This window comes from Brachyistius frenatus, unplaced genomic scaffold (genome assembly GCF_029030835.1).
Source record: "Brachyistius frenatus isolate BFR_SWC_R1_liver_20210118 unplaced genomic scaffold, ASM2903083v1 Contig_1, whole genome shotgun sequence".
Taxonomy (NCBI): Eukaryota; Metazoa; Chordata; class Actinopteri; family Embiotocidae; genus Brachyistius; species Brachyistius frenatus.
In genome coordinates, this window is record NW_027210600.1 from 7,040,792 (window position 1) to 7,055,883 (window position 15,092).

Sequence of the window (15,092 nt, forward strand, 5' to 3'; positions counted from 1 at the left end):
AATGGGACAACATTTCACTTTCAAAACTCCCTGTATGTTTACAGTGTTGTTAAAAGAAGAGGTGATGTAACACTGTGGCAAACATGCCCCTGTCCCAACTTTTTTGCTGACATTAAATTAAAAATGAGCACATATTTTCCATAAATCAATAAGATTTTTAAGTTTCAACATTTGAATATTGCCTTTGTTCTATTTTCAGTTAAATATGGGTTTACATGATTTGCAAATCATTACTTTCATGAGTATGTATATAAATGTAAAGCTGTTCATTGTAAAATGATGTATATCCATTTTTGATGAATTCATAGAAAATCTTAGTTTTTTTGTGAAAATAAAGTTGAATAAATTCTCCTACACTTTCTATTTATTAAACTAAATCTATATTTGACAAAACCAAAACCTTTTAATTATTATCTGACAATAATAGAACATGTATATCACACTAATCACGCTGAATTCACAATTAATATATAACAGTGAAGATAATACCGAATTATTGCCACACTGGCTCAAAGTTTTTTTTTTTCAATTGTCCACTGATTTCTGACCTTATCTTCACACCTAGGATATGCTCTAGAAAGTATTAAATTGAGGCTTTAAAAACAACCTGACCGAGTCTGATTGAGAGAGATTTTGTGATTGTAAACCAATCTGATGTTATGTTTGTGTTCTTCTGCAGTTGCAGCAGCAGACTCAGTCCCAGTGCTGTTGTTTGCTACTGGTGTCTGAGGATAACCACCAGCTATTTTGCCAGGTACAAACATAGACACACGCACACGCACACACACACACACACACACACACACACACACACACACACACACACACACACACACACACACACACACAGAATTCTTTCTAAATCTTTATCGCTCTCATACACATTTGTTTTCATAATCTGCCTTTGAAATGCCACACAACAACAACATGCACAAACAAGTTTTCTCATACAATCTCTCTCACTCTCCCTTGCCCTGTGGAGGCACACACACACACACACACACACACACACACACACACACACACACACACACACACACACACACACACACACACACACACACAGACGGAGCCATCTACCATTTTAGTAATGACTCATTCAAGGACAAAATATGGGTATTAACATTTGAGTAACTTGCGACCTTTGACCTCTGTGAACTGTAGGTAGTTGGAGACAAAGTCCTGGAGGAGGAGATCAGCTTCCCGGTGAGGCAAAAAAACCACCACCCAATAATGTATTCATATAAGTATTCATTCATTATATTTCTGTTTGTCTTCAATGTTCCCTGTAAAATCCTTTGCTCAATTTGTTTATTCATGCCTTCATTCAGTCTGTCATTTATGCACCATTTTAAACATTTACGTATTCATTGGGTTCTGTACACACTTTTGGAAACTAGGAATCAAAGGATGTTTGTTTCAGTTTTTAATAAGCATATTTGTAATGCAAGTGTTGTAGCCATGTGTGTAGATTTTTTTTGACTGACATGATAGAATAAACCTCCTACATGTAATCTTTTATAATCCTTGGCAGGGGTTATGATTGAGAAATTTGGGCAGGAGAAGTAATGACATCCTTTGGGTCGCTGTAAGTCTCCCTGCTTGTGGTGCAGATGGAGCATTTTTAACAGGCTTCCCATTATGGTGTGAAAAGACTGTGTGCCCCTAGCTGAATGATGTGTGAAATCTTGACAATAGTTGGTGGAGGGAGATATTAGGGGACACAAAAAAACCTCAATTGGCAAATTTGTGCCATTTAACAAGGGAGGTAATAAGCCCCACTCAGACTAAACAACCTTTATTTATATATTTTATCCCTAAAATAATCTGCACGGAGTCTTTGAGAATTCTGCTTCCTTTATGTCATCCTTTATCCTTCATGTCGCATTACAGTGTATTTCTATACCTTCCTCATGCTCATGCTGTTTTTAATCTCTCTCCTTTTCTCTCCATTGTTCAGCTCATGTTTGGACGTTTTGGCCAAGTGGTCGAGAAGAAAAAGTCAATTACTCTTCAGGACATCAGCGCTGTAAGAGACTCTATCTATGTACAGTATCTATGTATCTATCTGCACTCAACACAAATATAAATGCAGCGCTTGAGCTTTCAATGCAATTTTTCATCAGTTGAAGTAAAAGATCTAAGAAAATCCGTGTTGGTGAGCACTTCAACTTTAGATAACCAAGATAATCCCTCCACCTGACAGGTTTAACACATTAAGATGCTGATTATTGCACAGTATTGCCTTAGACTGGTCAAGATATAAAAGTCCACTCTAAAATGTTCAGTTTTATCAAACAATTGGCTTGTTGACTACAGGAATGTCCACCAGAGCTGTTGCTCTTGAGAATTTGGTGGTACAGATAACTGGCCTCACAACTGCAGACCACCTGTAACCGTGCCACCTCAGGGCCGCCACATCCGGTGGCTTCAGCTACAAGGTGGTCTGAGACCAGCCACCCAGACAACTGATGCAACAGTTGGTCTGCACAACCAAGAACTTCTATCTATCTATCTATCTATCTATCTATCTATCTATCTATCTATCTATCTATCTATCTATCTATCTATCTATCTATCTATCTATCTATCTATCTATCTATCTATCTATCTATCTATCTATCTATTCTATTCTATTCTATTCTATTCTATTCTATTCTATTCTATTCTACCTATCTATATTTTCTTCCTGTCATCCTGTCAGGAGGAGCGTAGGCAGCTGTCCAGTATGTTGGGCTGTGAGATCTCCTCCATGCTTTGTGTCCCAGTGGTCAGCAGGGCCACCGGTCAGGTGGTGGCACTCGCATGCGCCTTCAACAAGCTGGTTGGGCAGAGGTACGTAAAGTTTGTGAAAGACTATGTTCATACTGTTAGTTGTTCCTGTCATGTTGTATATCTATTTCATTTGGAGTAGAGCTCTTACTACAAAAAGAGACACTCAGTGAAATCCTGTTTTTTAACCACATAGCTGCTCATAAATCTCTCTTAGTCCCTGATAGTTTATTGCTGGAACACGTTGGAAATACTGGGTTGTCCGTCTGAAGTTGATTTGGCTTTTCCTAATTCCTTAATTTCTGGTTCACAGTAGATACAAACATTTATCTGACAGTGGCTCAGTAATGTTGGGATATAGACTGTTTGGTTGAGCCTAGCAGCTCACATTTGTTGACGTTATAGCTGTGGAGTCTGTACTGCTGATTCCACTGAAATCCACAGCAGAAGGCTGTTCATGAAAAGATACAATGAAGCAATGAGACACAAAAGCAGCCCTGGAGTGAGAGCAGCACACATGTAGTCCCTGTAGGGTTGCCATCATACCAAGGATTTGGCTGATTTAAATATAGATTTTATTTAAACGGTGCAAAAATAACATTTGTTATAACATAACATAACATTTAAACATGACAGAAAAGTAAGGAAGCGTCATGATCGGGTCCAAATAAAAGGCCCATAAAGTATAAAGGGTATACAGTATATGCAAAATGAAGGAGTAATGCGAGGGTAAAGGAATGCCAACAGAATAAGTCAATGTTTTTAAATTTACTGTCACACATACAACCCACAAAGACTAATTATTTTTGAAGGAAGGCGTATGCATGGATACATGACTTCTCTCAGTCTCTTCTATCTCTCTCTAATAGATGCCGTATAGCAGAGCTGCCCAATTTGGGGCACCTTCTTTGTTTTGGCTCACCTCGGCGTTTGACAAGCTCGTGCTTAATCTTCTTATTCTTAAATGCTGTAATATCCTAACCATAAAGACGAGGAACCATCATTTTTGTGTTGCTGAAAAGTACATAATATGAGTTTTATGGCAATGTACAGAATAGTGCTGTTAAGCTTCCCAACTAGATTACATTGGCCTATAGTATAGTCATACTAAAGCACAAGTTAAAACCACAACAAGATTTTTTTTTTAAATGTGCAAGTCAAGCACCAGATCTCTGCACAATTATTCACAAATCAAAGCCAGCTGAATAGATCATCTGAGAACTGATATTATATGTGAAACTGTGAAATTTTTAAATTAGTCCAAGCAGAAACTGTTTGTGATGCTGAGTTACTGTATGGACGGCACACAGTGACACAATTCAGGAAAAGATGCACTCAAGCTGTGTTTGACTCCCTTTTGAAGTAGAAACCATTTCCCACTGAACTTTAAGCCTCCATAATGGAAAACTCCATTTTAATTTTGGTCAAGTGTCTAATTCTCACCTGGTGAGGTGGTCTGACTGTGTGCTCTCTTTCTTCATGGGCTCAGGTCTTCATTTGTATTCCACATTTTCAGAAATCCAATCTCCAAAGCTTCGCGCTAAAAAGAAAAACAGTTGCAGCTTTCTTTAGCAAGATTGGAAAACTTGCTAATTCTCCATGTTGTTGATATGCCTCCATCAATAGCAGCACAATATAGTCTGGACCCATCTTTTACCACACATTTATTTAGATAGATAGATAGATAGATAGATAGATAGATAGATAGATAGATAGATAGATAGATAGATAGATAGATAGATAGATAGATAGATAGATAGATAGATAGATAGATAGATAGATAGATAGATAGATAGATAGATAGATAGATAGATAGATAGATAGATAGATAGATAGATAGATAGATAGATAGATAGATAGATAGATAGATAGATAGATAGATAGATAGATAGATAGATAGATAGATAGATAGATAGATAGATAGATAGATAGATAGATAGATAGATAGATAGATAGATAGATAGATAGATAGATAGATAGATAGATAGATAGATAGATAGATAGATAGATAGATAGATAGATAGATAGATAGATAGATAGATAGATAGATAGATAGATAGATAGATAGATAGATAGATAGATAGATAGATAGATAGATAGATAGATAGATAGATAGATAGATAGATAGATAGATAGATAGATAGATAGATAGATAGATAGATAGATAGATAGATAGATAGATAGATAGATAGATAGATAGATAGATAGATAGATAGATAGATAGATAGATAGATAGATAGATAGATAGATAGATAGATAGATAGATAGATAGATAGATAGATAGATAGATAGATAGATAGATAGATAGATAGATAGATAGATAGATAGATAGATAGATAGATAGATAGATAGATAGATAGATAGATAGATAGATAGATAGATAGATAGATAGATAGATAGATAGATAGATAGATAGATAGATAGATAGATAGATAGATAGATAGATAGATAGATAGATAGATAGATAGATAGATAGATAGATAGATAGATAGATAGATAGATAGATAGATAGATAGATAGATAGATAGATAGATAGATAGATAGATAGATAGATAGATAGATAGATAGATAGATAGATAGATAGATAGATAGATAGATAGATAGATAGATAGATAGATAGATAGATAGATAGATAGATAGATAGATAGATAGATAGATAGATAGATAGATAGATAGATAGATAGATAGATAGATAGATAGATAGATAGATAGATAGATAGATAGATAGATAGATAGATAGATAGATAGATAGATAGATAGATAGATAGATAGATAGATAGATAGATAGATAGATAGATAGATAGATAGATAACAATTTAAAAAAATTGTTGCAAAAAAAAAATGAAAACTCAATGAAAACGGCAGGGTGATGGGTATAAAGCCTTTTGGCACAATCTGTGTCACTGATAGCAGGACAGCCGTCTGGACATTGACAGAATACCCAGCTTAACAGTCCGCTGATGAATGGATACCAAAGCACTTTTGATCTTGTGTCAAATCATCCCCTCTTCTGTGTGTGTGTGTGTGTGTGTGTGTGTGTGTGTGTGTGTGTGTGTGTGTGTGTGTGTGTGTGTGTGTGTGTGTGTGTGTGTGTGTGTGTGTGTGTGGCCAGATGGCCGTGGTGGTGATGGAGATGTGATGATCTAGAGTCAGGTCATGAGTCTAACCTCAGCGGGTGGCTTGGCTGCCTGGTTTGGCACCATGTTTTGGTGTATGTGTGTGTGTGTGTGTGTGTGTGTGTGTGTGTGTGTGTGTGTGTGTGTGTGTGTGTGTGTGTGTGTGTGTGTGTGTGTGTGTGTGTGTGTGTTTGTGTGTGCCATGTGTGTGTGCGGACAGTAGCAATGCTGCTATCTCTTGAATACAGAAGTCTTCGCAAATGCACTCCAGCTGTGTCTCTCTGAGTGTTTGATGAGGAAACATTTTGAAAGTGTGAGGAAAGTTCTTCTGTGTTCTATATTACTTTCAAACACTTCACACACATGCAGGAAGTCATACAGTCCCTCTCCTTTGCATGTTAGACTGAGATAGATGAGAGGGGTTCACGCCCTCTAATATTCTTTCTCTGCCAGTGGCTATGATGACAGAACTTGCATCTCATTACCATAGTAACAGCAGCAGGATTCAGTCACAACTGTGCATACAATGTGATAAATCAATCCGTTGCTCCGAGCGTAGCGATTCAGTTTCTAGTAAAGCCATGAGATGCATCCCCTCATCATATATATTGCATATTCAGAGTTTGCTGAAGCGTCTCTGCCTTCTAAATGTGCGATGTGGCCTCTTAACTGAGGACACAGGTGCATGACAACATATTGTTACACCAGTAATGGGCCGATAACTCAGTTTTGGTGCCAGCAGATAAAAACATTGCACTCAAACCATCACAGACATCAGTGCACCTGGTTTTATGCACGGAACAGGTTGTAAACTGGGTGATTGTTAGGAGAAAATGAAACATAAGCATGCTGATGATGGTGTGTACTACACAAAATGATGATCACAAATAAACCTGAATCCCGAGCAGCTTCAAATATCAAGGACATACAAGACCACCACCAAAATGAGTTTTTGTGTTGACAAATAATTTTATAACAGTGTTAGAGAAAATGTTTGGGTTTATTTCCAAGGCATGGCAGAATCTCAAACTGGGTGTATCGCTGTATAACTGCAGCCAACCTCACGGCAGCCGTACGGGAGACCAAAGAGGATTCACACATTCTTACTTCAGGTCTTTGGAAATGGACTCCTACTTGGTTATTATTCTAGCGGTGGAAATGGAGACGATATTGGAGATTGCAGATAACTAGCTGGTACCACAGAAAATTACTCTGCAGCCTCTCTGTTGCTCTGTGCAACTCCCCTGAATGTCAGTCAAAAAGATTTGCAGGACTTGTAGGAGAGTGCAATGATTGAAGCATGCGAAGTGATTCCCCTTAAACTTAGGCTACCAGGCCTTTTTTTTAAATTAAATTTTATTGAATTCAACAGGTTACAAATTCACACAAAAACAGGGAACAAGTAAAAATAGCAAACAGGAAAATAACAATAATAAAATGCAGGCGGTGGGATCTTTCTTCATCATCTATTTGAAGTCAAATATCCACAAAGTACAGTATATGTTTGAATTCTTTGTCGCGATCAGTCACAGTATGTTTTTTTAACCATGGTACATCTAGTTTCCATAATTCCCCACAATTTGTATTGATTACTAACTGATCAGTTCGTTTTGTTTAGGTAACATGTTTTCTTGTAAAAGTTCATACTCCACAGAGGTAAAGTTTAAAAGTTATTATGATACCAAGGCCATTTAATGTGGTTCAAACCTCCTGAGCTCTGTAGCAGTCCATGAAGAGATGCGGTGAGGTTTTGTCCTCATTACTATACATAATGGGGCAATCTTTCATTGTTATATAAGAACTCCATGAAACTACAACTCAAACAGGAAGTCCACAAACAGAGATAAGCCACTAGACATCCTTAACGCTCTGACAAAATTTTTATATTTCACTTTTATATCTGACCGGGGCTTTTCCATGCTGCTGTCCTCACTGGGATTCCTTGGAGTTTAAACTGAGAGCAAAAGCCTGCAGCAATACACAGCTCCCGACATCAACACAATAATGTGCCGCTGCCCTCTGTAGGCAAAGAAGGATACCTGCAGGCAATTACTTTTGTCACTGTGGTACCTGCCTGTTCAATGCTGTCAAGTTGTCACATCATACCATTTTTAATACCACAGCCACATTCAATACGTGCAGGAAGCTAGAGTTTGGTTCAATTTTCTTTTATTTCAGCCATTTTACACTAACTTCTCCAACTCAAACTTTTTTGTCTCTTTTTCCTATTTACAGCAAAACTTTAAAATATGCAAAGCATTGCATTATGCAAAATAGCTCAATTAGGGGGTTATATTTAGGTTTTATTATACTGTACATATATGTCATTGGTGTTCATATATCATACTATCACTTGACATGTAATTTTAATATCTTTATGCACTTGTTGGGTTGTTTAATCTTTAACAATGGATAATTTATATGCCAATCATATTTACCTTATCTTTAATAAAATCTTTAAGTGAAAAATAACGATAACGTTTGAATAATAAAGTGGGGTAAGATACCTAATATTACTCTATGTAGTAGAGAAAAAGTATAAGTTATCATAATATGGAAACTACAAGTATCTAAAAAATATGATACATGAGTGATTGTACTTACAGTCCACTGCTGACAAATAGATTTTAAAAATGGTAAAAATATTATAATGTTACAATTTTCTGAAGGCCAAGATGATGATCTTACCAACATATCTACAACAGGGCAAAATCCAAATATACAAAGTTTACACTGATTAAAAAAAAAGCAGTAAATGCTCAAGTTAGGAGCAGGAACCTGAGAGTGATTCATTGATTATCACAACAGTTGGCAGTAAATATTTTTGTTAATTTACTAATTGTTTCAGCTAAATGCAGTAAATAACAGCCTGTTGTGTGTGTGTGTGTGTGTGTGTGTGTGTGTGTGTGTGTGTGTGTGTGTGTGTGTGTGTGTGTGTGTGTGTGTGTGTGTGTGTGTGTGTGTGTGTGTGTGTGTGTGTGTGTGTGTGTGTGTGTGTTTCTCCTGCAGACACACAGAAGCAGATGAACATGCCATCCAGCACTGTTTCTGCTACACTTCAACGGTCCTCACTTCAACTTTGGCCTTCCAGAAAGAACAGAAACTCAAAGTGGAGTGCCAGGTACTTCTCACACACACACACACACACACACACACACACACACACACACACACACACACACTGTATGCACACATAAATATACATGAAGCTGCCTTTTGAAAAGCTTTTTGTGTTCCCTGTTTCTCCACATAGGCACTCTTGCAAGTAGCCAAGAATCTCTTTACACACTTGGGTAAGTCTTTTCTCCCTTTCTCTTTGAAGGAAGAACATTGCAGTACAATTTGCATTAATGGCAGATATTTAAGTGATCGCCTAGTAAAAAAGACGGCGCACATAATTGAATGAGATATTACTGACCCTGAAGGTGATCACATCCAGGATCATAATCGTAAAATCAAAAGGGCATTAAAACGGATGGCTCCACCTCTCAATCGTTTAATTACACTGAGGCATTTCCACTCTTATCAGACGGTAAGCACCGACAGTAGAACAAGTCATTGTTGATTCATCATGATTGCAGGTACAGAAATTGATCCAGTGGTCGAGCAAATTGCCTCTCGCTGTACTGAAGCGTTGATTACAAAAGCTCTTATCAGTTTGTGCAGCTGATCCGCGGGTGCTGATGGTGTAATCCCTGTTTCTGTCTATCAGGGCTTTGCTGTATGCCTTTAATTTCCCCCTGTTTTCCTTTTAATTCCTCTCTCACCATGTCGTTTTTTCTCTCTCTCTGATTCTTTCAGATGATGTGTCAGTGCTGTTACAGGAAATTATAGTGGAGGCCAGGAACCTCAGTGATGCAGAGATGTAAGCCCTCTTATTCATCTTCAAAGTCGTATTTCAATGTGTGCGACAGTGAGAGCGGGCGTGTGTGTGTGTGTGTGTGTGTGTGTGTGTGTGTGTGTGTGTGTGTGTGTGTGTGTGTGTGTGTGTGTGTGTGTGTGTGTGTGTGTGTGTGTGTGTGTGTGTGTGTGTGTGTGTGTGTGTGTGTGTGTGTGCCTGTGTATAGTGTGAATGTCTTTGGCTGCATTTGCAAAGGCTATCTTGACAATTTGTTCCTAACCGACTTGCCTCATTTAATACAACTTACGAAATGACCTGAGATGAAATGAGATAAAACGCTCCACTTTTCTCCGCTTTGCTCTGTTCTCCTTCACCCCTCTCCCTTTGTCGCTCTCTGTTCCTCCAGCTGCTCTGTGTTTCTGCTGGATCGAGTCAGCCATGAGTTGGTGGCAAAGGTGTTTGATGGCGGTGTGGTTAGTGATGAGGAGGTACGGCAAACACACATCAATTTTTTGACTCATAGACGCACACCTTTAATCTCTTTGTGTGGATGTTTTTAATTATACAATGGCTTATCTTGCATCGTCCCTGTGGCCTTGTGGTCTCGCATGCATCTGGTGTATTTGCAACATCAACAAAAAAAATGGTGACATTTCATACATTTATTAGAAAGCTGGAAACAAAGACAGACAGGAAATGATGGGAGAGAGAAATGAGTAATTACACCCAACAAAAGTTCCCATACAGACTCCAATGGGGACTTTGCTCACTGGCTGGAAGCCTCTGTTGCCTTCGTCCCCTTACTCGCTCCCACATCTCTTGTCTGTCTCCTCTGTCAGCTATTAAATGAAGACAAAAATGTCAAACAAAGTGTCTCTGAATGACGACTGATAATTGTTTTTGTGTCGATGTCTGTGTCTGTGTGTGAGTGCAGAAGGAGTTTCGTATCCCAGCTGATCAGGGTATTGCAGGCCACGTTGCAACTACCGGTCAGATTTTGAACATAAAGGACGCCTATTCCCATCCACTCTTCTACCGCGGTGTCGATGACAGCACCGGCTTCAAGACTCGTAACATCCTCTGCTTCCCCATCAAAGATGAGAACGATGGTAACAATAAATACACACACCTGATGTTTGTACAGCTATCTTTGTGAGGACATTCTGTAGCCCCTTACCCTAACACTATCCTAAAATATTTCTAACCTTAACCCTTACACCAAGTCTTAAACCTCAAACAGCCCTTTAAAAGGCCGTGAGGGCCGTGAGGACCAACCAAAATGTCCTCACTTTGTCAAAATGTCCTCACTCCGATAGGTGAAAGCGGTCTCCTCTCGAAGATTATTGTACAAGTACACACATAAACATTGCCGTCACTTGTGACAATATCCTGCCAAAATGTTTCTCAATTTAAGAGATTTAAAGTCAGACTTTATTTGTATATAACCTTTCATATATACCTTTCATATATTAAAAAAACAAGATGAAAAATTTTGTCACAACCAAAGCTAAAAGAATAGATTTTAAGTGAATAGAAAGGCTGTTTCAGCAACTCGAAGCAAAGAACTGAAGGCTAAGTAAATCATGTTTTTTCTCCTGTACAGTAGCCCAGCTGTAGAGTTAATAATAACTGGACAACTTATACTAAAAGACAAATATACGTTGTTTTTTTTTACCCCATTATCAGGTTTCTTTTTCGTTGCATCACTGTTTTTTTTACTGTCCCCTCCAGAACATACTGTACCTTCTATTCCTGTTTCCTTTCAAACAGCGGAGCTAAATTTCACACGTGCTCTCTCAGAATAGCAATAGTGGTTATGTCATATTCTTGTGCCCAATATTGAAGCGCATAAAGTGCACTTGAGAGCATCTTCAGTGTGTTCCATACTTAGTAATGTCAGAAACCTTTGCTTCATTTTAATGATGCTGTATGCAAGCAGAGGAACGGTCCATTCACCGTGATTTGTCTTCATATAGAAAACTGTCTGAAGCCCAGATTAACAGTTTCAATTCACATCTTTTTATGTGCAATTTGGCTCAAACACAGTGTGAAATTAATTAAAGTTAGCAGACCTGTTTGACTCAACGTCTGTGCTGCACCTCTCTGTTGCATTCAGTGCCTCATTTTCTCATCCTTGACTCTCATTTTCCACGTTCCATTTTTCTTCATCATCAACTTTCTCTGCCTCCATCCGTCTCACACCTTTCCTCCATAACTCATTTCATCCCTGATTGTGCCACCTTACGTTTCTCACTCATTTTCTCTCCATCTTCTGTCTTCTTTTGCTGTAAATTGCCCTTTTTTTAGAGGTGATTGGCGTCGCTGAGTTGGTGAATAAAATGAATGGGCCCTGGTTCAACCGCTTTGATGAGGATCTGGCCACAGCTTTCTCCATCTACTGTGGTATCAGTATTGCACATGTAAGTCTCATCTACCTCTCTTTAACTTTTACATTTTCTGGTTCGGTGTGTTGAATAGCCACAGAGAAAGACAAGGAATTAAATTGTGTCAAGTATTCTCACTAAAAGCTGTTGTCATACTAGTTAGCACACTACACTTGTCCAGCTAGTGTTTAAGGTTCTTCTGTTTACAATGAAAGAAAAAAGCCAAGTTAGAAAAGAAAGCATATTAGGCATAAAATAGATAAACTCTCGTAACTTCTCAATTTCTCTTTATATCTCTGTGAGCAGCAATGAAGAAATATGAAACATTTAAAAGGAAATAAATGCAGCATTTCCTGTGCACACATTCATCTTCATACATACTATAAACAATGTATGGTTATTATGTCCGTTTGATTTTAAATAATAACATCTCTTCAAGTCTCATGCATCCTTATAATCACTGATTGGCTTGACTCCACAGAAATACAATTTAGGAAATAAGCATATACAGTATATCCATCACAAAGAGTCCCTTTCTCTTTAAAACAATGCGGTAGATCTGATGTTAATGCTGTTAGAAAGATTGATCCTGTCTAGCAAAATGGGATCAGTTCAGTGGCAGAAAGATGCTCCGTCAAGTAGAGCAAAGTCTCCTCGGAAATTTAAACAGATTTAGTCTGATGGAACTGAGTGGCTTTTGTGGTGCAGTTCATCAGCGTTGTACGCCTGCTGCAAACCCATTAACGCACATTCAGCTGAACTTCTATGCGTGGCTCAACAAGGCCGATTTTGAAGGTGATGAGGGCTGCATCATATTGTACTGTCAATACCAAAAAATGTATTCACAGATTTGTCATTTGGTGTAAACCTTGGCTGTGCAAAATGTGACGATCAATCTTTTATCGAAACAAACAAACCAACTAACTAACTAACTAAGAAATAAACAAAGAAACCAAGAAACAAAACAAAAAACCTAACAAACAAACCAAGAAAGCAACAAAGAAACGTTGTTTTTTTTACAGTGTTGTCACAGAGTACAGCTGTGATAATGTTTTATTCAACATTTCCGATTCACCTTCATTCATACTGAATAGCTCTTGTAGAGTCTGACCTTTGAATGACTGCAGGTACTCGATAGTTTATCTACAAACCATAAAGATATTTGATTGGAAAGATAATTGCCTTGAAGGTGGCTCATTAATCATTTAACACAGCCAAGTTCATTATTCATCAATGATCACCTTCTTCTGATTGTAACAAGCAGCTCCTTCATGTACTGAAATGTAAGCAATTGAGTTTTGTTATTTTGGTAAGCCATACACAGATGGGGTTTCCATCTGAATGAACGTACACACTAAAAATATGTGAAATGGGGCTTAACTGGTTGATCTAAAATAAAGAAAGACTTTGTTACTGGTGGTTCTAAAGATGCTGACTCAGAACATTTCACTGCACTTCAAAATAAAAGTATCATAGATACTAAAGATCAAACACAATTTATTTATTTCCAATTATCTTTGAGTGTGTTTTGTCACAATAAAGAAAAAGATAATACAAGTGTCTCTGCAGGTGAACTGCACATTATATTGTAACCAGGTATCTGTGTTATAATAATGAATCAGGTTTGCTGTAATATGTTACTTGTTTCTCCAGTCTCTCCTCTACAAGAGAGTCCATGAAGCTCAGTTCAGGTCCCACCTAGCCAACGAAATGATGATGTACCACATGAAGGTAAAAATAATATCTATACATCTTACTCTCACACAGAGATGTGTGGTATTTACTGACAGTGTCCATATTATTTACTCAATATGATTCAGTATGTGTCTGTCGCAGGTTTCAGAGGAAGAGGTGTCTAAGCTGCTGGTGACGGGGATTGATCCGGTGATGGAGATTCACCCGTGCTACGCTGAGTTCACATACACGCCGCGCTCCCTGCCTGATGACAACACACCCATTGTAAGAACCACAGAGGACGTTTGGCACAGCACAGAGATTAATAGGAAGAATTAAATGCAGAATGAAATCTAATTTAACTGCTGCTGCTGTGTGTGTCTGCAGTGCGTCCTCAGCATGTTTGAAGACATGGGTTTCATCAACACATACAAGATTGACCTGCACACTCTCGCCAGGTCTGACAACTCCATCAATTCATGTGCTGAATATAAAAGCCTGTGTGTATGTGTGTGTCCAGCAATTACTGTAAGAAATCTTAATTTAGGAATTGATCTGATTTGGCTTTTTTTCTCTCTTCGGTAAAAAAAAAATTGCCTATTTTTAATCCTTTTCCATCATCTGTTCACATTTTCACCTACTTCATAGTGTGTTGGAGCCGATGGACGTTGACTGCTTTTGGAGGTTTTATTGACCCTGTTGTTATAAGACCCAAACTCCCAACATTGTGCATGGAGAAATATAAGCAGCTCTCTATATGCAAAGCTGACAAGATTTTGAGCATAAGTGTTCAGTGGAGCATCAAATTATTGGGAAATAAATTTCAAGTCCATTTTTTTTTTTTAAGTTGATGCATGGATGGGATGTGATGGAGAAAGCCTGTTGCTACATCATCAGCCTTACAGCAATGTGATAATATAGCAGCTTTTTTATTATTTCAGAACAAGAGCAAGAACAAATCAGGTCAATTGTTCATAATGAAATCACTGAATTACATGGCAGAAAAAAAGGGGGGGAATGAAGCCATGCCTTTATAGTACATGTACATGTGTCACTGGAAACATGCTGAGATGTAGACCCTAATTAAACTGCTTCCTCTGTGTCAGGTTCTGTCTGATGGTGAAGAAAGGCTACAGGGACCCTCCCTACCACAACTGGATGCACGCCTTCTCAGTCTCACACTTCTGCTACCTGCTCTACAAAAACCTAAGGCTGTCCAACTACCTCCAGTGAGTGTACAACTCTTCAACACTTAAGTGATTAAGTTGTGCAGTGTTGATGTAAAAAATATTGTACTTTGATCTC

General features: G+C 38.0%; 1 protein-coding gene across 2 annotated transcripts in view; it reads left to right on the plus strand.

The window, feature by feature from the left end:
* Positions 1–15,092, plus strand: part of LOC138632294 (cGMP-dependent 3',5'-cyclic phosphodiesterase) — a 146,007-nt gene that overhangs the window by 123,823 nt on the left and 7,092 nt on the right. For both annotated transcript variants that reach the window (XM_069717887.1, XM_069717807.1), the window contains exons 10-23: positions 680–754; positions 1,165–1,206; positions 1,961–2,029; positions 2,705–2,835; positions 8,898–9,009; positions 9,142–9,181; positions 9,690–9,753; positions 10,136–10,217; positions 10,664–10,838; positions 12,037–12,149; positions 13,767–13,844; positions 13,950–14,072; positions 14,175–14,245; positions 14,894–15,016. In XM_069717887.1, coding sequence (XP_069573988.1) covers positions 680–754; positions 1,165–1,206; positions 1,961–2,029; positions 2,705–2,835; positions 8,898–9,009; positions 9,142–9,181; positions 9,690–9,753; positions 10,136–10,217; positions 10,664–10,838; positions 12,037–12,149; positions 13,767–13,844; positions 13,950–14,072; positions 14,175–14,245; positions 14,894–15,016 — 1,298 coding nt within the window. The remainder of the gene's footprint in view (positions 1–679; positions 755–1,164; positions 1,207–1,960; positions 2,030–2,704; positions 2,836–8,897; positions 9,010–9,141; positions 9,182–9,689; positions 9,754–10,135; positions 10,218–10,663; positions 10,839–12,036; positions 12,150–13,766; positions 13,845–13,949; positions 14,073–14,174; positions 14,246–14,893; positions 15,017–15,092) is intronic.